A 25,731-nucleotide genomic window follows, 5' to 3' on the forward strand; every position below is an offset into this window, starting at 1 on the left:
CTTTCGCTCATAATTTAGATGCTCTGGGAGCAATAAGGCTGACATACCCGCAACTCTAGATAGTATACTATAACGCTAATGGAACGCTACTTCTGGCGAAACACCGTGGCAGTTTCAGAAACAAATTGGAACGAGAGGAGCTATTCTTTGTTGCCAGGAGTAGGAAAAAGAGCACAATCATTTCCATAATACTGGAAAAAAAGAGGCCGCCGCTCATCGTCACAAGTAAGGTTCGAGGCTATCTGCGACACGCTCGGGCGTTCCCTTTCATAGTGCTCGTGAGAGTCAACCAATACTACTAAAGCAGATTTCGCGAGTGGCATATGATCCCCTTATCAGTTTTTTTCTTGCAAATTCGCAATACCGAAAACGTTTTCATTATCTTAAAAATATTTCAAAATACTGCACTGCGGCTTTACATGAAGCTACAGTAGGACACGCCATAGCTTCAACTAAACCTGTGAAGCGAATGCGTACAAACTGCGCGAACAAGACGGGACGTATGGCACACAAAAGAACCGACAAAGAGCAGATTTGCAACTTGTTTTGTCAGTCCTTTTGTGCGCCTTACGTCCCGTCTTGTTCGCGCAGTTAGCACTCAATCGGTTCATTATGAACCAACTAGCCCGCCAGAACGTCCTTCTTCACTAAATCTGTGTGACGGTGAGCTATATCAAGAAGCAAAATTTGTATGAGGAGCGCTTTGTCCCACACGTCCAAGTAAACGGTGCACTTGTGATTAAATCATGTGCTCCACAAAGGTAGACCATCACTGCAGGTGTTCTCTTTTTTTCGTCCCTTTCCGTAGACAGTAAATGCGGTTGGTCGTGTAAGTACCGCGCTTTGGCCTTCATCTACAGTGTTCGCTTTCAGTGCGTTAGGAATTAAGCCACGCTTAGCGATTTCGTCGATTTTTGTTTGAAGCATGCTTGACCTTTAAGCAACCCAAGAGGGTCACCTAGGTCATGTGGCCTTGTGATTTAATCGCAACCGTTAACCGGATTGTGATAAAACTACTCACTGTGGCAGGTGGTAGTTCAACTAATGATTCGTTGCGAGAGGCTGCTGCGCAAAAGCAACCTAGCTCTCATAAGCCCCACCGCTGGGAGCACTTGCCATTGCTTACCCGCAGCGCCACTGCACCAGAAGCGGTATTACAACTCCCAGCGATCTATGACTCTAAAGTATAGGGTGACCCATTCCGCTCATACGGCCACTCTCCCATTAATGCTATCGCGTCATATTCTAAAGGCGGAGCTCAAGTGTCTCTTTTAATTTTAGCGCGCTAGAATTAAGGCCCCAACTCAAAGATTTCACCAATCTTTGTCTGAAGCATTCTTGGTCACGAGAACCGGGCCTCGAAACGAAACCGAAGAGAAAACTACAGATATAGTGCACCTAACTCATTTGACCTAACGACTCTGAATCATTCCTCAGTTTTTTTCTTGGCAAAAACTCTGATACCGTAAGGATTCACTTTCATCATGGTTCAAATTCGATGACCATCTTTCTTTTCTCCTATTGCAGTGGGGGAAAGCTACGTCTCGCGAAATAAAACATATATCGTCACCGAAAGCCGACAGAAAGGGCAGCAAGGCACGCCAGGACTAGGTAAGCAGACACACTTAACGAACCGACGCACGAGCCGGGGAAGATAGGGATGTGCAGCGGGTGCGGTCGTACCGCATGGCGGCGCTAGAAAACGGCTGACAGTGTGGCATTACCCCTCCTCATGGAAAGAGCATCGCCACGATGCCGCGGAATCACGGGAAGCCGGAATAAAGTCATTGGCGCCAGACTTTGCAGAATAAGTCCTAACGGGCGAGGTAGACCTTCATCCTTGTCACGAGGACGATTTCGGATGCCGCCTGCCGCAACAGACTCTTTCGGAAGCACTTCGTAGTTTATGTCACTAAGTTTGCGCAGTACCTCGCAGAGGCCGAAGTAGCGGCGCAGAATTTTCTCGGAGCGACTCCGCAGCCGGATTGGCGCCCAAACCCAAATTTGATCCCCATGGCGGTAAAGCACCGCCCGGTGATGAAGGTTGTAACGTTGAGCATCGTTTTCCTGCTGGGTACAGGATCGCTGTCTAGCTAGCTGGCGGGCGGCTTCAGCGTGCCGAACGAACTCTTCAGCGCCACCGACGGAGGGACGTGCAACATCTGGCAGTAACATTGCGTCCAGCACAGTCGTGGCTTCGCGACCGTACACCAAACGGAACGGCGTGAAGGGCGTCGTCTCTTGAAAAGCAGTGCTATAGGCGAACGTTATGTAAGGCAAGATTTGGTCCCAGTTCTTATGGTCGGTGTCGACGTGCATGGAAAGCATGTCGGCAGTGATCTTATTGAGCCGATCAGTCAGTCAGTTTGAGGATGGCAGGCAGTGGTTCGACAGTGACTGGTGCCACTGAGACGCATATTTTCCTGAGTAACGGCTCATGTAAAAGTAGTGCCTCTGTCAGTTATAACGACCGCACTGGCACGGTTATGGGGGAAAAAGTTAAAGATGAAAAAGTTAGCAATTTCAGCAGCGGTGCCGCCGGGAACGGCTTTCGTCTCACAATACCGGGTGAGGTAGTCGGTGGCAACTATCATGTACCTGTTCCCCAATGATGATTTCGGAAATGGTCCTGGCAAGGCCATGCCGACCTGGTGGAAAGGAATTCAAAGCGGATCAATGGCCTTCAATAGGCCGGCCGGCTTCATAGGTGATGTCTTCTGACGTTGACACTCGCGGTAAGACTTAACATAGTGCTGGACAACTGTAGTAACCCGGGGCCTCTACCGCATCCGCGCCAACGAGCGAGAAAAGCCGATGTGGCCGGACGAAAGGTCGTCGTGGCATGCGTGCAGAACTTCGTCTCGAAGCACCCTTTGGGACCACTAGCAGGTACGGAGTGTCCGTGGGGCCATAGTTCCTATTGTAGAGGATGCTACGCCGCAAGCATAACGACGATAGCCCGCGTGTGAAGAAGCGGGGCGGCGACGAGGTGTGGCCTTCGAGGTACTCTATGAGGGGTTGTAGCTCGGCGTCATCTCGCTATTGATGAGCAAGGACGGACGTCGTTAAAGCACCAAGAAAAGCGGGATCGTCTTCCGTGTCAGCAATGGTGTACGGGAGATGAGCAAGAGACAGGCGGTCTGCGTCGCTGTGTTTGTTGCCAGACTTGTACAGGATGGTAACATCGAATTCTTGCAAGCGGAGGCTCCAGCGCGCTTGCCTCCCCGATCGGTCTTTAAGGTTCGCGAGTCAACAAAGCTAGTGGTGATCATTCACGACTCCAAATGGGCTACCATACAAGTATGGGCGAAATTTTGTTACCTCCCGAACGACAGCGAGGGACTCCTTTTCCGTGGTAAAATAATTAGCTTCAGATCGCGACAGAGTGCGACTTGCAGAAGCAATCATGGGCTCAACACCATCTTGCCGCCGAACGAGGACGACACCCAGACAGACGTTGCTGGCATCGGTGTGTAGTTTCGTGTCCGCCTCCTTGTGAAAGTGGCCAAGAATGGGCGTACTTTGGAGGCGGTTCCTGAGGTCGTCGAAGGCCTCCAGCTGTTCTTGGGTCAGATGAACGGTTGTTTGTCTTTTGTCAAGCGAATTAGAGGCTCGGCTAGCCGACAGAAGTCTTGCACAAAACGTCCGTAATAGGCGCAGAGACCCAGAAAACGGCACACAGCTCGCTTATCAGTGGGGTCGAAAACGCAGCGACGGCAGCGGTCTTGTCGGGGTCAGGGATAACACCTTCAGCGCTCAGGACATGGCCCACAAACTTCAGCCGTTGCAACGCAAAGTGGCATTTTTCTGGTTTGAGCGAGAAGCTGGCCGATCGTTTGGCCTCAAGTATTGCACTCAAGCGCTTGAGATGCTCGTCTTAGGCGCAGAAAAAATGAGATCGTCAATGTAGACGAGGCAGGACTGCCATTTGAGGCCAACGACGACAGTGTCCATCATTCTTTAAAAGGTGGCAGGAGTGGAACACAAGTCGAAGGGGAGCACATTGAACTCATACAATCCGTCAAGAATAACCAACGCTGTCTTCTCGCGGTCCCGTTCATCCACCTCAATCGGCCAGTACGTACTGCGGATGTCGAGAGAAGAAAAGTAGCGGGCATGACGCAGCCCGTCGAAAGATTCATTAGGTCGCGATAACGGGTAAACGTCCTTTTTGGCCATTTTGTTAAGTCTTCGATGGTCGACACAGAATCTAAGTGTCCCGTCTTTCTTGGCGACCAGAACAATGGGCGAAGCCCATGGGCTTGTAGACGGTTGTGTGACATCATCCCAGAGCATTTCGTCAACCTGCAGCTGTATAGCCTTACGTTCTTTCTTCGACACTTGATAGGGGCTTTGACGGATAGGCCGCTCACTGTCATCAACTATGATGCGATGTTTTGTTATAGACGTCTGCCTGACTTTAGAGGTGGTCGCAAAGCAGTGATGAAAAGAGTGAAGGATGGTTTGCAAGGGGCGGGCTGATCAGTGTTCAAGGCAGGGTTCACGTCAGCCTTAAATGTTCGACTAGGTCCTCCTGGAGGGGTGTCCCGGAACGTTGACAACACGCAGTGGGTGGCGGGCTCGCTAATTTCATCGGAATTGGTGATAGCTATATTTTTCGTTAGGTGGCGGTATTCGGCGCTAAAGTTCGTAACCAGGAGCCCAGTTCGCTGGTTCTGCAAGGCAACAACACCCCGTGCGATGCAGACTTGTTGGCTCAGCAGTAAAGACAAGTTTGCTTCTGCGATGCCGTTGGTCGCGCGGGGCTTGTCGCACTCCACCGTAACAAACAAGCTGGCACGCGATGGTAGAGTGATGTGGTCGTTGGGCACGCGAAAAATGGGTCTGCCTGGCGCACTGTCCTCGGCTATGGTGCATGGGGCGGAGAATGTTACCATGAGTTCGCGGAGGTCAATTATAGCACCATTTCCGCGAAGAAAATCGAGACCGAGGATGAGGTCTTTGGAGCACTGAGCCAGCACAGCGGGGCAACCAGTGAAGATGATACCGCGAATCTCAATCCTAGCGCTGCAGACGCCGAGCGGCATCACCACATGACCGCCAGCGATCTGAATTTGTGTTCCGTTCCATACAAAAATGTCCTATGGTCGGCTATAGGATTTAGACCCAAATAGCTATAGACCTTTCCTATTTCTGTCTATAGCTGTATATACAGGTTGATATATTTTTCTATAGAGAGCTTAAGACCGTTGTATGGTACCAAAGCTATAAATTTAGTGGCATAGATTTTTTAATAGCTGGCAATAAGCACCTCTGTGGGTGCTTATAGACGTTCATAAAAGGCCATAGACGGATATAGCGTTTTCTACAAACGCCCATAGGACGTTTTAGTATGGGGTGCCAATGTGTCAGCACTTTTCTCAAGAGGGTAGCAAGACCACGACTCATAACGGAGAAATCTGCGCCGTAGCTGTTTTTGGATCTAAAATGGAATTACCCAGTCTGCAGCCCGAGAACGGCGGGCCGCATCTTTCCCTCCCTCGTTCCCCTTCCCCTCTTTCGTTTCGTGGCCTTTAAAAAGGAGAGGAATAAACTGCCGAGGGGCTTTTTTCTTCGTCGGCACAGCACCTTGCTGCAATGTGTGCCTATTCCCTTTAGACGTACGATACATGGTGTCAGAAGTGGGATCCGAACCCACGCCCGGAAAACCAGACTGCGAATGGAATTACCCATTCTGTGGGCTCATCCACCTTTTTTATAATGGCAGCCTTTTCCATGCGCTCCAGTTCTTGTCGAAGAGGGTCCCGGAGGGCCAAAGGTACTCTTCGTGCTGGATGCACTACTGGGACAGCATCCGCCCGCAGGACCATCCGGTACTGCCGTCCAACACACCCCGTACCCTGGAACAAGTCTGGAAAGGCTTTCTCCGGTGCTGTCTCATTCCATTCCACCGAATCCACAGCTTTCTGCACTAGCCCAAACTGCTGACATGTCTGCAGCCCTAGTATGGCCTGCCGACCCTTCTTGACAACGAAGAAGGTCACAACGGGTGCCACACCGTTGAGAACAAGGATCTCTCTATCCACTCCGACATGCTTGATAGCACTGCCGTTGTACGCCTTCAGTACTGCAGTGCTTTTCTGGAGGCTCGCGGTGTTTTTCAAACGACGGTAAAGAGTTACAGGAACTATGTTTGCTTGTGAGCCTGTGTCAACTTTGAATCTAATTTCTTTGCCGCGTATTTTTCCGCTGACCGTCCAGTCTGCACCGGCCCCGTCGCTGATTCCGCACACTCCGATATCTAAAATATCGAACCCGTCCTCCATCTTATCTTCTTTTACTTCATCTACCTGTCTGCTCTGGCGGCGCCTGCAGCATACCGCAAAATGATTCGGCTTCTTGCAAGCATAACATATCTTTCCATACGCCGGGCAGTCTCCTTGCGCATGAGCCCTGTTGCATTGTCGACATCGAAAAGGTTTCCGGTCATGCTCCCGTTTGTGGGCGTAGTCTTCTTGTAGGGTGTCATTCGACCAAGCAGCATTTTGCCGCGCCGAGACCTCGGCCGCTTTGCACATCTGCTCCGCCTTCTGTAAGGTTAGGTCCTTTTCTCGTAGCATTTTCTCCCTTATCTTCGGATTGTTAGTGCCGAAAACAACCTGATCTCTTATCATAGATTCTTCGAGCGTGCCGAAATTGCATAGCTTCGCCTGTTTCTTTAACTGCCGCAGATATTGCTCAAAAGGCTCTCCTTCATCCTGCACGCGGAGGCGAAAAACGTGTCTTTCGTAAACTTCGTTTCCTTCATCCACTCAGTACGCCTCAAACTTGCGCAGCACTGTCTGGTAGTCTTCCTTGCTCTCACCTGCTTCGAAGGAAAAGTTGTTATAGACGTCGAGAGCCTCTTCACCCGCGGCGCTGAGAAGGATTGCCGTCTTGGCGGCTTCCGATCTGAGCGGTGTAGTGGGCGTAGCCGTGAAGAAAAGCTCCAGTTTTTGCTTGAACGTGTGCCAGTTTCTTCGTAGGTTTCCGGAGAACTGTAGCGGCTCTGGAGGCTTGACAATATCCATATCGACGGGGCTTCGGCACTTCTGACACCAGGTATCGTACGTCTAAAGGGAATAGGCACACATTGCAGCAAGGTGCTGTGCCGACGAAGAAAAAAGCCCCTCGGCAGTTTATTCCTCTCCTTTTTAAAGGCCACGAAACGAAAGAGGGGAAGGGGAACGAGGGAGGGAAAGATGCGGCCCGCCGTTCTCGGGCTGATAAGCTTCTATCTGATACAGTATCTACGAGGGCTGCCACATGGTGGTTGTCAGCGAGGACCGGTATTTCGGCTGAAACAAGCTCATTTTCAGGAACGTGCGTCGTGGAAGGTTCCGGAGTGGAGGGCCGAGGTGTTCTTCGAAATGTGGCGTCAAGCAGAGACTGGTCTGGGCGTCGGAAGGTGGTCGGAGCAGAGGGTGGATGATCGACTCGACGGATCAAGTCGGCGAGCGGAGGATCTTGTTCAAATTGCGGATCGACGGTTGCCCTACCCCCCGAGGTCTCCGTGTTCAGTTATCCCGGCGTGGTCTAGAGGACTGCCGGGTGGACGGCTGGCGACCTGTGGAAGAGAACCGACGGGGCGACGACGACCTGGACGGCCGCTGTGGCGAAGGCGCAGAGAGGACGCTGGCCGTCAGGTACAGCTCGATGTGACGGGGTCGTTCACCGTAGCGTGGCCGGGGTGCGTCTGGCGAAAACCCTCGCAGGCCCATCTTACGATACGAGCAGTGGCGCAGTATCTGGCCGGCTTCTCCACAGTGGAAGCACAAAGGCCAATTGTTCGATGTGAGCCACGCGCGTGCTTTGCTGAGGGGTGGCAATATTTGTCTTAAAAATAGATGTTTTGCGCTCAATCCATGGTACAACAGCTCCTCCTGATCCATATCAGTTCACGGCAGTCTTATGTCAGTATCCCTGTCAAAAGATTTTGACAACATTATACAGAGCTCAGTGCTTCCTACAGCACAGGGAACTGAGCCTTGAATGCTCGACATATTATGTGAACCAGCAGTAAAACGCCATCTGACGCGCTCCTATGTTGCATGCTCGCTGCAAGCAGGCCTTCATGTTTTAGATCAATATATATAGCTTTCCTAGAATACGTCAAAATTTCATTTTATTAGGTAAGCGCAGTCGCATGAGCTGCACTTTACCTGCGTTGGTTTCTAAAAAACAGGATTTTGTGTAACCTTTGACACTCACCTACAGGAACTAATTGCCCGTGACAGGAAGGTCCAAGTTGGGCAGCAGCGGTGATTTAAGGTCAAACATCCTGCAGAAAACAAAGCACTGCAAAAATAAGTTCTTCAGTAGATGCTTAGCTTGGCAGCTCAGCATTTAGTTCTTACTCTTATTTCTCAGTTAGGCCTTTCTGTTGTCGGATCGAACAAAAGAGAAAAAGCAAAAAAAGAGGTTAATGCAAAACCAATCCCACTGTTATAAACACCACGCACAAAGTAGCCGATTCAACGGCTGTAGTGAGTACGGAAGTGCTTCAACGGCGACTTAGCAAGCACGACAGAGCGTGAAGGATGCTGAGAGCTTGCGGTTCTGAACCTTCTGTGTACAACGGCCACACGCAGTCGGAGAGCACAGAATGCGAGGCGAAAGAGTCAGCTCTTCATTTGCAGCTTGCCTTTTCTCCGCCGCCTGTTTTGCATAGTTTCAATCTTCAGACTCTTCGCATATTTGGCAGCGGTAGCTGAAGCAGTGCCTTCCTTATATTTCGATGACAGTTTCCCACTGTCGGCGAAACACGGTATTTGTAGAAAGCGCCAAAATACGTCACCAGCCGCAGTTGCAGAGTACTCACTTTTAGGCACTCATTGAGAGCATAAAATGGCTGTTTCCGGCAAAACAAAATGGATGAGAACTTTAAGCTTCGCCTTAATGGCATAACAAGATAGCAGTAATGAGTTAATTCTCCCATATGCGGAATCGGTAGTTCTTGCCTTTACATTCATAGATTTCTGGGAGACCTAAAACCACTCCTGGCGCATTGTTGCTGCCCATTCATGTGCCACTGCACTGCGATTGCAGCTGCTGCTCTCGGTAGGGCTTGTGGTACCCCGGTCGATTTTCCCGAGCAACCTCCAGCGTCCAATAATTAATTTCATTGCCACCTCCCAGGTTGCTCAGTTTGCTCACAATCCGACAGGCCTAGTTGTGATGACGCCACAAGTTTACGTGACCTAGGTGGCCCACCTATAGGTGGCTTCTCCGGTCGATCAGGCTACGAGGCTTCAAACGGTCGCCGACGGCGCACAATTTTTTTCCGACATGAGGGTACAAACGCTCTCGTGTTAACATTCTATATTTGCTGTCACTTGAGGCTAACCTATCAGTCTAGACTGAGTTAGCCCTCCTTTTACTGTCCCTTTAGTGCGGCACGAAGAGCAGCGCTAACTGTAGGGAATAACAAACAGGTCGCAAGGAGACCTTACATGTAATGCAAACTGCGGAACTGACTTATACCCCTGTCACACTAGCAAACTTAATGTAATTCCAATCGAATGTCATTTGGTCTCTTTCTGTGCTACACGGTCAAAAATAATGTCGTTCGAAAATGATGGCAGTGACGATCAGTGAAAAAAAAATGGCGATGGTTTAGCTCTGGTTCAACCTGTAGTAACGCGATAACTACTGCTTGCCGAGTGGAACTTGGTCACGTGACCAACCCCGTGACGAACCACGTGATTAGCCACGGCGCCGCGCCGCCGGCAGCTGCTCCGCACCACGTTACCACCACATGACAGCGTGGAGGCGCAGCCACAGGGTGGCGGCGCCGCCGCAGGGTTGCGCTCCGCCATGCACAGGGTGGCGACGCCACCACGCTGAAGGCTCAAAATGATACCGTAATGTAGCTATCGCTACAAAATAGTACACTTCACACATCAGCGCGCATAAAAGAAGTTTGAAATTGTTTTGCAGTGTTTTAAAGGCGAGTGAAAACATTTCTGCGCAAAATGATCAGTTTAAAAATTTTTTATGGCCATCCTGCAGCACTTTAGCCATTAAAATCCAAGCCAAGACACGAATGCGAACGAGTTCCCCAAACTCATTCGATGGCTAATGTCATTCGAACCTTATCACAATAAATATTTCCGTGTAGGAGTCGATTAATGACAATAGGTACTAATTTCATTCGATGAGATTGACATTAGATGCGCTTGTGTTCCAGGGGTATTAGTCTAATAGTTAAGCCAGCTTGGTTGCGCTCCAAACCGGGAGAAGTTAAAGGGCCACAGAAAGTACTGTTTGAGCTTGGCTTTAAAATGATTGCACGATGTAGAGTACAGGGCACCGAATGTCCGGACATGCCGCATACAAGACCTCAAAAATGAGCGGGAAATTTACAATACATTTTTAAAAATCTCGCTTTCGCACGTCGCGGCGACGCGCGGAAACCTGGCATACGACGTCACTTCGTGCAAGTGACGTCAACAGCCGGAATTACCTTTGGTTCACAGCGCCGAACTTTTTCGGACGTCACGCGTTACCGCGGCCGCGGCCACACCGCGCGCTGCAGCTGGCGCAGGTAGGCGAGGTGCCGAGAGGGCGAGGCCAGCGGAGGAGCGCCGCCGTTTTGGCATGCGAAAGGAGAGGGAAAGGTGTGAAGACGCGGAAGTTAAAATTTTGTTTAAATATCACCTAGCTTCCACAGACTGCATTAAAATATTATTGCCGGAGGATAATTATGAAGCGGCATCCTTTAACACCCGAGATATATCGAAAATTTATTAAGAGCCCCTTTCTAGAGCCATTTAAGCCTGCTAGAAGTGAGAAAATGGTTGTACCTGTTTTCAAGCGAAAATCACCGCGCGAAAATTTATCTGCGAAGCACGTACTGGCTGTTCAAAATAGATGCTGCCGACCAAGATAAATGGCGCGGAACGATACCCATAAAGAGGCCATATAGTGCATCGCTCCAGACTGCTCGTGCGACTTTAGGCAATGGCGTCGCGCTGGCACCCGTGTTCGTCCTCTTTAGCAGTCTTGTACTGCTAGCGTGTAGGCTGCTTTTAATTCCATTGTGCATGGAGCATGCAAGCACTACTTACTGGCGTGCTGCCCGCTGGCTAAGCAGGCTAAAGCCCGGTGTGGAGTGAATTACGTCGAATGAGACAGTTGTCGTGCGGTGGTTGAGTGCGCGGTCATGGCGTTCAAAGATAATCTGCGTAGCCTCCATCGAAACAGCATCCAGAAATCGTAGCGCAAGTCTTGCTGCACTCTGACGCTGCACTTGAGAAGCAACTGATGGCTTCATGCCTGGTAAAGGCCAATGAATTCAAGGTATTGATTACTCACTCAGAGGTCTGGTCAAAGCTGAACAAATGCGCTCCAGGATATAGGGTAACACATCGCTAAATTCCACAAAAACAGGAATTCAGCGTGCCTTTTGACATAAGCGCTAATTTGATGTTTCCAGCTCTAACGAAGTATTATTTCAGAGTGATGACGACGATGGATTATAATAACACAAGTGAAACTTTGGCCCAAGAACGCCATGGCACATGGTATTTTCTGTCTACACAAGGTGGGTTCCAACGCCCATTCTCGAAGCATTTCACCCCAAAATAACCCAGCACCAGACCTGATTGCTCCTGGTTTCTCACGCCATGCGCGGCATTATGATGTTTGTCTTCCTCTAAAATAAATCAGTTGCCAGCATGCGTCTGTTTCTTCTCCAAAGTGTTTGTTCCTGGCTTTTGTATTTCAAAGAATAAACTCTTCTTAAAAAAAGTAGTGAAGTAGCTAAGCAATGTCAAGGCAAATGTCAGTCCCAAGTATACCATGACGTTTGAGCGGAGCACATTTTGCACTCTGCGCTAGTGAAGAAGGTTGCAGTAGCGGCAGGGGCATCATATTATATTGCACCCGCCGAAGAACAAAAAAAAAAACGGAATCGCTTCTGGGTAGATGGTTCGTCAATGCAAGTTCTTGGTCGAGAAGCAGTCCTTGAGTTGCTGAAACACTCAGTTAAGCTAATTGTCTGCCAAAAAGTGTTTCGTTTTTAATTTTCAAAAGAAAGATATCGGTTCTCCTAAACACTTGATACGACAAAGCGGCGACAGTAGCGCGTAGTATGTAAACTAGACGTCAATTCGTGTTATTTCAAAATCCTTTTAGCATACGGGTCGTCTTTATCTTCATTTTTGTTTTTATCTATACTGGAGTCATCACTGCCGGATAGAATAGAAAACAATACTGAACAACTAGCAGGGCCGCAAAATTAAGAATCTCCTGATGAAACCTCCCGTGTGTAACATGGAAACTTTTCTCCAGCCTGACAGAGATCCGCTAGTTAAAAAAACTACAATATAAAACTTCATTAACATTCCAAACACGTAGCTCCTCCGGTTACTGTTCGCAACGTTACGTAAAGCGGGCCCACTTCACGTCGAATGGCGAAAGATTTCTGGTTCGTTTTATATCATTGTGGAGACACTTGTTGTAAATAAAAAAACGGCCGCATAACAAATTATTGTTTCAAAACAAAGCGTGCTGCGCAAACTCTTGCTGTTTTCGGCTGAGAATAAGGTAATTGGCTGACCCCGTGTAGCAAACACAGGAGGCATACATTAAGACTGTGAGCTCAGAGCTCAAATATTCATGCGTAATCTACTCTCCCTTAGGAATGAATAGATTTAACACGTAAAATTGATTGCAAAACAATCTATAATTCAGGCATTAAACACGGTTAACTTATAAATAAAGAAAATAGCAAATATTTTTAACACGCACTCGTTGCCAATCTATGCCTGTGCGCAAGCATTTGTTTTTAGCAATGACGGCATTTATTTTTGCATCGGAGACAACTCAGGGCTAAACAGCGCGAACATATATCCACCCCCTTTCGCCATATCGTGGAACAATCTCATTCGCGGTGAAAAAAGAACTGCGTGCAGATATCTGCTGTTTCTAAAATGAGTCGCTTAAAATTGTTGATGCACATTTCTTCCTTCGCAGATGATCTATCGGTTGCTCAGGTTCGTCAACTAGTAAAATAAACATGTGGGATTTAAGCGAGACACATGAAGCAAGTGCCGCACAACTTCCTCCCTTAGCAACTGTCGAAAGAGGCTCTTTTATCCTGTTTAGGCTATCGCCGTCTTCCTCTTGACCTATCCCTTCCTCCATACAAACTTCCCAAAACATAGATGACCTACCCTCTTGCCTATGCGACCGTTTATGCAGCTCACGCATTTAAGGACACAGGTGTCCGTACTGTTTTCTTTTTTAATTTGATATCTGCGCGCACTTTTGGCAAAGGATATCGCATCCACTCTATGAATGCCTAGAGGCATATACGACGTAGCATAGTCAAAAATTATGCACAAAAATGGTCGAAGATAAGCGGATAAATTTTCCTTTCAAACAAGATAATATACCAGGATAAAATTGTGTTTTCATTTTCTCTTACACACTTCTCAGTATTTCGGGCATAAGTAGGATGCAGCTGACGACACACCTGCGACACGCAGACATATGAAATGCAACAGTATGCAAAAAAAAAACTTTACAAGCATGACAGAAACGTGATAGAGATAGCAAAACTTTCTCTTTGAATTCTGTTCTCTTCGAAACCAGTAGATAAGCAACCTCGAGCAGTTGTCTTCAGAGTGTTTTGTATTCAAAGAGGAACACAAGAGGAGTGGCGGTACTCCTGTTTCAAGTAGTATTAAGCGGGTGCAAGAGACGGTATGCACTGGGTATTCAGCTGGCACTAAGTGGTACAATACGAGTACCGGGAAGAGGGAAAGGACGAGGAGTAAAGTTCATAAAAAGGAAGAGGGAGAGATGAAAAGACCACATGGGTATGTGCCACTGTGTGGGTAACAACAACAACAAAAGACCACACACTGCCCCGTTAACCTCACCGAATAGCGCATCAGACGTTGGTTCTGTCTTCGTTTTATGTCATTTCTCGTTCAGAAACGAGCCGAATTTGACTATGGCGGGACGAATCAAGATTGGGAAAATGGCGCAGATAGAAAGAAGGGCACAGCCTTCGGCAAAGTCTCCAGGTCGCATGTTTACATTTTAATCGATGTAGAAGCGCGCTCAGGACACCCCTAAGGACCAAGCAACTTACAAAGGCGAGGAAGAGGGTTCTCATGTTACAAAGATGCCGAGTTTTACAGAAGTCGTAAACTGCCCGCTAGAGGAGTAAAATTCATGCTGTAAGAAGGCTTTTGTAATATGTGCAGGAGCCCAGAAGGTTAAAAGAGTACGTGTACATGAAGGGTTCACACTATCTACGCATACATGCTCGAGGGTGCCATAACCCAAATTAATATTAGCCCGCTCTCTGCAGGCGACCCTGTGGCATTTCTAGCGACCCAGCGTTAAACCTTTAATGCCCCTTTCTGTTTCATTGCCTCCTCATCCTACAGATGCCCGTGAGAACGGCACCTCTAAAGTTTCTTCGAGAGATCTGAAGGCGAAAGCCAGTCGGGGCGATTTGTTTTTATCTAGAAGATTGCAGCGATTAAAATTATAGGTTGCCGCTTTCTGTTGTCCCCTTTCTATGCAGAATACAGCCATTAATTTGTGCGTATATGTGGGCATGCCTGTATATTATTGTTGAAACGTCTGATATTAATATTTATTTCGGTTGCTGGTGTGCGCATCGTTGTTTTACGTGTACTTTCTGCTGCCTTGTCTCTCTATTATACAAAAAGGCTTTAATTCATTGATTGTCTTTGTTTCCTGACTTTCTAATTTGTCCTACTAGTCGTATTTATTGGCACATCCGAAACTTCTTCATTCACTGTTTAACTTGACCTGCTACTGTAGTGCAATATAGCCCTTAATTCTGGCAAGATTTCGCAGAAAACAACCCGCACTTTTTTTTCCTTATCAGTTTCCTCTTCAAAGCCTGCGCGGTTGCTCGTATTACACGCCGCTTTGAGCTCTTTCCGTTCTTTTCATGCACTTTCATTGCGCGGCACGCAGGCTGTGTCCGGTGCCAATTCAATGTCCGTACGTGCTCTTAGCGTTTAGTGGCCTTTAATCACCCGCTGCTTTCTCTTTGAACTTGCGCTGGGCACGCTCCCTTCAGTCGTTTCATGATCCTGGGAAGATATCTGATTCGTGTTCGGCGTGTCTCCCAATCTGCTTTTCTTCGGAATATCAAAAACGCATTTCGCTAGCGTCGCCTCGCCCGGAGGGTTTGTTCGTCAGCAGTTTGTAATTGAAAACCCTCGGGAAGATAATCTCAGCAGTTCCTTACTGCTGAAAATGCAGTTAACGATACTTTTGCGCCTATTTGTTTCAGTGGCGGAGTTCTACACTGTTCTCTCTTGCCGTTGGTGATAGGCGCATGCACATTGTCCTGGCTCCCACCCTCTCCGGATCACGCCTCTGCCACGGAGCATTTTCTCGCAAACTAAAATCGTGCCCGCACAATGCCTCATCCACCACTGTTGCCTCGACCAAGGAAAGACGCGCTAATGTGCTGCAAAGAGAAGGCAGTCATTTCTCACAAGAAACTGGGATGCCCATCTTACAATCGAGGTTTCTCGCAACAGCCTCGAGGGCCATTGGTTACACCAAAGAAAATATCTGAACGGTGCTTTACTGGGACAGGGGAAGTGCCGGCGACGAAGCCTGTTGCACAAGTTGTCGACAAAGCAGCGGGCGGGAGGCCAGGTCACAAGGAGCAGTTGTTGATATTGTTGTTGTCCTTTGTTCTCCAGCGTGAGCGTCGCTGTTGTTGCCTCAAAAACGATGGCACCCACCCACGGTGGGGAATCGGCCAGGGTTTCGTGCAGACCCAAACAGTAAAAAACTCATCCAGGTTTATGTAAAGAAGCTCAAAAATGTAGAGAAATCTGCGAGAAAAAGAAACCACGAATTTTGAGAGATCTTGAGGACGTCGGAATGAAAATGGAGGGAACAAAGCGGTGTGGTTTGAAAAACTAAATTTTAAAGAATTAATCAGAAAGAAAATTTTGAGAAAAAGGTAAAGGCATCGAGAACTTAACACACAAATCTCCCGGTTTCAATAATATATTTGTGAAGAAGCTGGCACACCTGCCTAATGACATACCCTTTAATGGTTGCACTGAAGGAGGGGAGGACGGGAAGAGTAAACGGCAGCACTAATTGAGCGAGAGGATTTTGCAAAAACTGAATTCTCTGCCGTGCAAACTGTCGGTAGTAGAGGATAAAATGATCTATCGTTTCAACGTCCTCGCAAGACGTACATAGATTCGACGGCGTGAACCCAGAGCGGCATAATTTAAGATTAAGACTATCGAGCAATCCTGCAGCGCAACAGCGTCATGGAAACCTCACATTGTCTTGATGCGCAAGAACGTTTGTTCCATGGGAATTTTAAATGTTCGAAATCCGCTGTACTAAGGATGGGCTCATGGCTCAGGTACTGGTGTATTTGGTACAGTTCATAACGGGCGAGCGTCAGCCGGCCGCTTGAACAGCTTCGTCGGCGTTGGAGTCGGCGCATGATCATCTTCTTCACCGATTACCTCTTAACTCGAGTGTTTCATTAAATGCGCGCTTATTATCCGGCAGTCACCTGCATAATGTATCAGTTATTTGCAAGAATAATATAGTTCATTTGTACAGATATATTAAAAGGAAACCCCGAGAAAAGTGCACAAAAATGTGTGCATTTACGTTGTAATAAAAAAGCAATATTTTCAACCGCTTAAAAAGGCAACGTTTTTATTATTCACTGCGACAAGGTTATTATACGTACAATAAATTCAATTTGCTAGGTGTTGGTTGCGGTGTTCTTTTTCCTTTACCAGAATCAACGAAACGGGAACTTTAGAAAACATTATCAATGCCTGCTGAATATCACATAGGGGAGAAGCAAAGCCCTCATTCACAGGGTAATTAAAAGGACTAGTACCTACAGTACATCGTGCATCAATCTGAAGTGTTCGAACGGCTTGCTTTTGTCGCTGCAATCGCACGGAGACGAGTAAGACAAGGCAGACACGAAAGCACGATCATGACAGGACATAAAATCACGCCGTAGTGCCGCTCTCCGCATTAGTTTGCCCTATGTAAGGATCTTTAAAGTGCAACGAAATCTTTGCAAAAAGATTGCGCTAACTTTCACCGACGTTTAAATCATGACCCTGCGGCTGTGATGAGAACCGCGACCTAGAGCACAGCAGCCAAGAGGTGTTAGAATGCTGGTTCGAGCCTAAGGAAAGCCCTTAAGGAAATATATGCTTTAAGAAGTTAAATCATCAACCTGACTCCGCACACTGCAGAGCAAAGGCCTCTCTCATATCTCTCCGATTAGCCCTGTACTGCGCCAGCTGCGGCCATCTTATCCTCGTAAACTTCGTAATCTCATCCGCTCACATAATTTTCTGTCACCCCCTGCTACGCTTACCTTCTTTTGGTATGCAGTCTGTTACCCTTAATGACCATTGGTTATCTTGCCTAAGCAATACATGCTCTGCCAAAGGCCATTCCTTATTCCTTATTTCTACTTGTATGTCTTTAACAGGCGTTTTATACCGGACCCCCCACTGTGCCCATTTCCTGTTTCTTAACGCTGCACCTATCATTCTTATTTCTATAGCTCGCTCCGTTGTCCTCAATTGCCCTCATCGTCACGCTAACCATTCGGCCTTCCCGGTTGCATTTTCATGCTATACCAGTGTTTGTTTGTTTTTTTCTCATTCAGGGATTAGTTGTAATTTTTTTCAGTAAGAAACTCGTAGTGAACTCAGTTCTTCAGAATTAACATGTTTCGCCAACCAATCTTGAACTCTGGAGTTATGATCACTTTAATTGGCCGCAGCACTTTTCTTACACTAAATCTATTTTGCTATTAACGTTTTCTCTATCGTCAAAAGCGCTCCTTATTGGTTTTTTGTGGCAGTCTTAACTGCTCGGTGCAAGCGATGGAACCACTATAAAAGAAATATTTCGCTACATATAGGGAGAATGAACCATTACCTTCAATACTTCTGCGCCAGTGTCTTGCAGTTTTTCAATTTTAAAATTTTTTTCCCACCAATGCTTGGCTTGATTTCAAATAACGGCTTTATCTCTATTCTTCAGGGGAACACGATGTATTAGCTTTTAGCTCAGTTTTGCGTAAAAATGCTTATTTTTTTAGCACTCCGCCAGGAGGCACTGTAGAAGCAGCAAAAAGAAGGTGCTAGGGGAGCTACAAAATGGGTTCCGGAAACAGAGGAGGTTGGAGGACAATCTGTTTTCATTGATGCAGTATATAGAGATTGCTGAAAAGGAACACAGGCGCCTATGGCTAGCATTTCTGGATATTAGGGGAGCCTACGACAAAGTTATTCAAGAGTATTTGCGGGACATACTGGGCACATTGGATGCGGAAGATGGAGTAATTAATCTTTTAAAAGACATATAAATAAAGGTAACAGAGTGCGTATAAAATGAGAAACAAATGTATCAGGGCCTATAGAGATACAGCGGGGGCTTAGGCAAGGATGTGCTCTGCCTCCTTTGTCGTTCATGTTGTGCCTGCAATGGTTAGAGCCCAAACTAGAGAGAAGCGGATTAGGCTTCAACCTTTATTTTTTCAAGCAAGGGGAACGAATTAAAAAGTCATTACAGGGACTAATATACGCGGATGATATAGTGCTAATGGCTGACAACTAGGAACATTTGCAGAAGTTAACAGATATTTGTGGTACAGAGGAAGATAGATTAGGTCTCAAGTTTAGTAAGGAATAATCTGCAGTCATGATATTTAATGATGAGGCCAGTGAGCATAGAGTACAGGATTTCACGCAAGAAGTAGTGAATGAGTACAAGTATCTTGGGGTGTGGATAAGTAATGGTGCTGATTATCTGACAGAGCATGAAAAATATGTATTAAATAAAGCTATTAGGAGTGCAGCTGTCATGAAAAATAAGACACTGTGGAATGACAATAGGTATGAAGTAGTAAGAGGGATCGGGAAACGGGTGATGGTTCCTAGCCTGGCTTTCGGCACTGCGTTCCTGTGCACGAGACCAGATGTTCAAGCAAGGTTAGAAATAAGACAACGCAGCTTAGGGAGGCTAGCGTTGGGAGCACATGGCAGTACACCAAATCAGGGGGCACAGGGTGAGATGGGATGAGCGTCGTTCGAGAGCAGGAAAGGTAGCAGTAAGATACCATTTGAGGAGCAATTGGGAAAAATTGGGAATAAGGAGTGGGCTAGGAAAGTTTTCAGATACCTGTACATAAGGAATGTTGACACGAAATGGAGAAAGAACTAGAAAATTAACAAGCAAATATCATGACAGCAGTAGGGGGCAAATCAGCAATTATCGGTTAAGACAAAGGTTAAAGAAACAGAGAGAGCTCTGTGGAAAACAGGGATGCTGACGAAATCAGCACCGAGAACATACAGAAATTTTAAGGAGGAAATTGCCAAAGAAAATATCTACGATAATTGCAGGGGAAACTCTTTGCTGTTTGAGGCCAGGACGGGAGTTTTGCGGACTAAGACATATAGAGTCAGGTTCCAGGAGATAGACACTTTGTGCATTGCGTGCGGAGAGGAGGAGGAAACGGCTGAACACTTGATACTTTTCTGTAAAGGGCTTCACCCTACAGCGGAAAGCAGCGGGGCTGATTTATACAAGGCATTGGGGTTTAAGGACAGGGAAGGGAAAGTAAGCGGGTAGAAGTAACGAAGCGAAAGTTATCTGATTGGTGGCTAAAATCAAGACAAGAGTAAAATTTCACAAGTCATCGCATCCATCCATCCGTCCGTCCGTCCGTCCGTCCGTCCGTCCGTCCATCCGTCCGTCCGTCCGTCCGTCCGTCCGTCCGTCCGTCCGTCCGTCCGTCCGTCCGTCCATCCATCCATCCGTCCATCCATCCAGTGACATAATTTTTCAGTTTTCCTTAGTGCTGATTCGCATTTTTGAATTCATGTTTCTTTGCAGCGTGCAATGTCCTTAAATGTTCACTCCTTAGAAAAACGTCAAGGAAAACTTTAGCACATTTTTCACGTTCAATGCTCCGATTTTTATCTCGAGCTTTGAGGATTGCGTGCAAACTGACTAGCAGCATTAAAGAGAAGTATATTGCTGCTTCATGTCGCTAGTTTAAATATACGCCAGGTCATTTGTGCCAGGACAGCCACCTAATCTTTACTGGCAGAAGAGCGAAGTCAGTAGGCTCTGCTTCATGAGCGCATAGAATGTTAATATATTTTACGAAAGCGTCAAAGTGTGTTAAACAAATGCGCCCTTCTTGTTGCACTCTCAGACTGTAGCAGTCATTGCCATTTTTTTTCCTCGTTGATGATTGCCTATACTCTCTTCGGGAAATAAACCTTCATTTTAAATTCGTGATTTCGGATGTTTTCCAAGGTCCCGCCCTTCGACGCTCGTATTTCGACCGCTATAATTTACCACAGTAATTTTCCTACTCTAAACCAGTTATCTGCGTTTGGAATACTATCAAAGCTCTACATTTCTTGCATTCGTTCATGGAAATGATTGCCTTCTCCTGAATGAGGTCTCTAATATTACCTTTACTACTACGCAATGAGCTCGCGTCCTCGAGCAAGAAGTAAAGGGTTCTAGTGCCATTTTTTCTCGCTCATTCCTAATCGCATTATTTCAATATTTCTTTTATTCCAGAGGCTGCAGCATAGTATTCTCTCATTACTGTCGGCACAGTAATGACTGCGTGATGTAATATGTAGGTGATATAAAAAATCAAAAAGTTTCAGCGTGCCAGAGTAAAAAAATGACAAAATATCTCAGAATAAAAATTTTGATTCCTCAGAGGTGCATTATTGGTCGCACTGGGACGGATGCCGTTATTTTTATGCCATCCTCTCACCCCTATATCCGTGATCTAAAGCGCAGTACGCAGTAATCACATTTGGAAAAGTTCATTACTCATCCTGTCCTCAAGTGCACATTAGCCTTACAGTCATGCCCCTCACAAGGTAGCAGCACTTTAAGCACTAAATTCAAAAACTCCCGACGCCTTTCGGCAGTTATGGTTTTGCAATCATTCAAACGCATACAAGAAAAGAAACTTGTCTCGCCCGCATGCATGGAGCAGCTCCGTTAACCTTCATGGAGCGAAGCCTCTGCAAGCCTGCTGTGTGCAGCGAAGTAATTTCGCAGTCTTCCAGTGACTCAACACCCCCTCGCCCACAGTCCTTGTATTCGCGGAGACCAGCACTCGATGCCCTATAAAAGCGCCTCGAAGCTCGACACAAATCAGCAGTTCGCCTAGCATCAGCTCTAACGTCAAAATGGTAAGCTGCTTCTGCTGCTGGTCTCAGTGTAGCCTTTGTATATCTTGAAGGACCATTGGACTACCTAAGATTCCTTTGCTTTGCATGTTTATTTCGCTGTCCTTTAATTTTAACGCGATTTCAGTGGTACGCTGCAGCGAGAAAAGTGTCTATTACCGCAAGCAAAAACTGCAATGAAACGCATGATATCAGCTAGTCATGCTACGTACTTTTGCTTTCTGTTATCACGTTTCTGTCAGGCAGTTAGATGAATTTATTGCATCGGTTAGTTTCGAACACAAAGAAATCAACGCCTATGTTCCAAGACAACCGCCGGACTCAGAAACAGCTACAAAAGCAGATTGCTTGGGTTTAGGCTGTCGCATACAAAGCTGATTAATCACTGGAAAGAAAAATTTGTCTTAATGAGAGCCATGTATAAGTCACATTGTCAGAACACAGAAAAAAAATCGCCTAATAGGTTTCGAATGCGCGTAATGTGCAGGATTACTGGATTAATTTTTTACAAAAAAAATACTCACTCTGAAGACCAGAATTAATACCAAAAAGAAATATTATCATTATTGATATAGAATATTCACGTGATAGTTAAACGCAAGTTGTAAGAACGGAACAATAGAAACTACAAGCAGAGAGTCACTCCTATAGCAGTTAATATTTCAAACAAAAAAGCCTGTATCACTCAGTAGAGGATAAAGGTAGAGGGCACGTTATAACAATACGCAAAGCCGATGAGCACCTCTACTCATTGAAAATGTCTAGAGCTCTGTTTCACGTTTTTCCGCTAGCCTAAATGCTTATATCATTTTTAAGCTATTTCAATTTTCCGAGTTAGGCTATTTACTTTATTCAGAAACTAAGGTTGATTAGACAACGAGCATTCTTAACAAACTTTCTGGTATCGAGTATTCGTAACGAGTATTCAGCTAATCTGCTTACGGGTGTATACGACCGGTCCAGTCAAAAACCTACTTCTGTCTTTTAAGACCATAGCTGCTCAGCTACGTGTGTGAGAGGCATTGTTGGGTAACATAAGGCACAACAGAAAAAAAAACTTGATGTACGATTTATACTTCAAAGGGTTATCATGTTTATGAATCAAGCAAGGCATGCGTAGTCGAGTTAACTAACGACCACACAATGACTCCCAGATGCTTGCGATCTAGACTAACTTGCGCCTCACGCAGTCACTCGCACGTTACGTTCCCGCTATATCATTGGTTTTATAAATCTCAGGTACCCAAAAACTATCCAGTCTCTCTCTGAGAAGGACAAGTCCCAGCGACACCAAGCTATTCAACGCAATCTGCGACACTGATATTGCATGTGTAAACCAGGAGTGGCATTTTAAATATTCTTGTCACTGCAGTTTAGGCCGCAAAGAGCACCGAATAATGCGAGGAGGTTATATAAATTGGGTTTTATATACTAATGGCAGTAAGAACCATTCGGTTAACTGTAGAGTGATTGGATGTAAAATTGCGTTACATCGTAATACGCGAAGGGTGTAATTGCAAGCTTCCGTTGCATCACCGAAGCGGGTGCATTTAACGCAACCAGATAGGTCGAAGTCACATCGTGATTATTCCATCGGGATGACTGCGCTGAAATACGCTCAAATGTCGCTGTAAAATAGTTTAAGGGACTTTGTTAACACTCTAAATTTCGGCTTTTCTTTGCCAAACCGCTTGTACGCGACGCGTATACAACTTTACAGATCCGTGCCTGCATCGTCCTGGCTCTTGCCACCAGTGCCTTCGCTGGCTTCGTTGGCACCGCCGGCTACGGTCTCGGCCTAGCTGCCGCCCCCGCTGTTGCCACCGTAGCCCACGCTGCCCCAGCTATCGCCACTTACGCCTCTGCTCCAGCCGTGACTAAAGTTGCCACCACCTATGCTGCTGCTCCAGCCGTCGCCACTGTTGCCCACGCCGCTCCAGTTGTCACCGCTGTTGCCGCTCCAGCTGTCGCCACCTACGCTGCTGCCCCAGCTGTTGCCACCGTCGCCCACGCCACTCCAGTCGCCGCCTACGCCGCTGCTCCAGCTATCGCCGCCGTCCACGCTGCCCCAGCTGTTGCCACCACCACCGTCCATCATGCCCCAGCTGTGGCCACCGTTGCCCACGCTGCTCCAGCCCTCGCTGCTTACCACGCCGCTCCAGTCTACGGCTACGGCGTTGGCACCCTCGGCTACGGTGTCGGCCACTACGGTTTCGGCCACGGTCTCCTCGGCTATGGCCTGAACTACGGTTACGGCCTTGGCACTCCATTCCACTACGGCGCTCTCCTCCGCAAGAAGTGTGAGTTCATTTCCATTTCTTTATTGTTTGATTGAAGTACAGATTTTGTGAGTTATGTTCGAGAAACGAGACATATCAGGGTAGTGTAATTGGTTCGACTGATTCTTCTCGCTCGCCACTCAGTGACGGCCATCCTTCAGGATGCTTTGTTTAAACCTTTTCAGTTTTTAAAAGACGAGATCTACCCACGTCTTGCCATTTTATACCAGCTTTTGTAACAAAAGAGCGTCTTAGGTATTTTTTGCTCATGACGTAATTCGTGAGGCTGCTGCAATCTCTGGGCTAACTGGTAGCTTTTATGTTGAGAGCTCAGAGGTCCAAACGATTTCTCAGGCTTTTATTATCTATTTTTTTTCATAGCTGTGGTGTGTTCGCAATGCGTTGCCGCTGTGAATTTTTAATAGCTGTTGTCCTCGTCGCTAACATTTGTTTCCATTTCTTTACCCTTTCAGAAACTGCTACTATTCCAGGAATCACCATAGTCATGCTGACAAAATAACTTATTACAAGCTTCGATCGCTGTTTCTACCACGACGATGGAGCGCAAATTGTCCGGAAATAAAAAAAGTTCAATTTAGTCTTTTTACCTTCACGTGTATTATCTTCTTAGTGAGCACTGAAAACTAATAGCTTCACTCAAGCTCATTCCTTATTCTTTAAGCGAGGCTGTAGCGGCGATCTCGTAGAAATGCAAAAGAAGGGAGTTGCTATTTCTCTAGAACTTAAGGTTTGAAACTTAACTTTCAGAAAGTTGGGGATGTCCGGCTGCGTGAGTGATGTTTGCGTACTGACACAAAATTTTGTAATGGTTGTTTGTTCTTGCTTCAAAGCTGCCGCAAAGCGGCTTTTAAGCTTTGTTTGTTGTGCAAGATGGGACCAGATTTATCTCTATTCTTCGTTGTTTCATATTGTTGTGGTTACTCTCCAAGCCGTATCTCGAAGGTTCGTTGTCAGGTTTAAACTACACGCCGGAGAGTGCCACACATCCTGCTCGAGGACGGCCGAACACACTTGTCGCTTTAGCTGCTGCCGAGTCATTGAGTTCTTCGCGTGCGCGAGTCAGGCAGATAAAAAGTTCCTTTCCGAAGCCATTTTCGTTGCCTTACTGGTTGTCGAACTGCCGTCACCACTACATTACAATATATTTTCTTGGCGTTTAATCCAGAAACTGTTTGGACAATGACACTGTCACCACATGGCAAGGTTTCTGATGCCAAAGCAAGTAACCGGTCTAAAGTAACCGTAATTGACAAAAAAACAATTCGGATCATGCGTGGTAGAGCTACATTTCAAAGCACGGGTGGAATCGAGAGTGCGAGAAATTATCCTCCGCCTGACAAAGCGCCGCTAAACCAGCAATTCTTCCTCAAACGCATCATTAATTCTACGAATCACAAGTTTTGCTCTTTAAGCACGCTGCTGAGCGGTAAGGCTCGGTTGAATGGCTTAACTGTACAATCATATAACGTGCCCACCTGGCTATGATAAAATGCAGTCATACGGCAAGACAATATCGAGGAGCGGGGCGAATGTGCAACTTTTTAATATAATGTTCACTTCTTATGTCGTCAAGGGTAGGGCACAATTTGTGGCCGCAAGATATCCTGGCGTTGCAAAAATCGTGGTAATATCTTCGATGTCCACTTCACATGGAGGTAAAATTTTTCGTCCTCCATTATCTCATGAATGTGGTGACGTTTAGAAATAACACTTTTAGGAATGTATCAAGCTGCCATTTCGTTTCTGGTGAAAGCGTATTAAAGAATTAAGCTTAATCCATTGTGAAATGCTTTGCCAGTTCACACAACGCTTTTTGCGAGCGGAAAAAAACTGCTGTCTCGAAGCTGCATTTCTGAAAATTTCATACTTTATATACAGCGAAAACGCAGGAGTGTGTAAAAGAAAGCCCTCCTTAGACCCTCTTCTACGGCTTGGCTCCAAACAGTCTTTTCTTTACGCTCCTGTTAAGCTTAGGTTCCATGGAATGCCGTGAGCCTTGTCGGCGGGTTTCCGCCTCTCTATAGGCTTTACTTAGTGGCACGGGCAGGGAAAATTTATTTTTCTTTCTTTTCTTTGGTCCCACAATAATTTTGGCCGTATAGGCTCACGTCAGGAATCCGCTGCTAGCACTTGTGGATTCCTGACAACCAATACTTTATGCTCACGTATAGGTCTTGCAC

At 46.6% G+C, this 25,731-nt stretch overlaps 1 protein-coding gene across 1 annotated transcript in view; it reads left to right on the plus strand.

Moving 5' to 3' along the window:
* LOC144119745 (uncharacterized) overlaps window positions 1-24,138 on the plus strand; it is a 56,221-nt gene extending 32,083 nt beyond the window's left edge. Inside the window, exons 4-6 of the mRNA XM_077652292.1 lie at window positions 21,154-21,254; window positions 22,972-23,551; window positions 24,004-24,138. Coding sequence (XP_077508418.1) covers window positions 21,154-21,254; window positions 22,972-23,551; window positions 24,004-24,005 — 683 coding nt within the window. The 3' untranslated portion in view covers window positions 24,006-24,138. The remainder of the gene's footprint in view (window positions 1-21,153; window positions 21,255-22,971; window positions 23,552-24,003) is intronic.
* Window positions 24,139-25,731: the final 1,593 nt, after the last annotated feature.

Source organism: Amblyomma americanum, chromosome 2 (genome assembly GCF_052857255.1).
Source record: "Amblyomma americanum isolate KBUSLIRL-KWMA chromosome 2, ASM5285725v1, whole genome shotgun sequence".
NCBI lineage: Eukaryota > Metazoa > Arthropoda > Arachnida > Ixodida > Ixodidae > Amblyomma > Amblyomma americanum.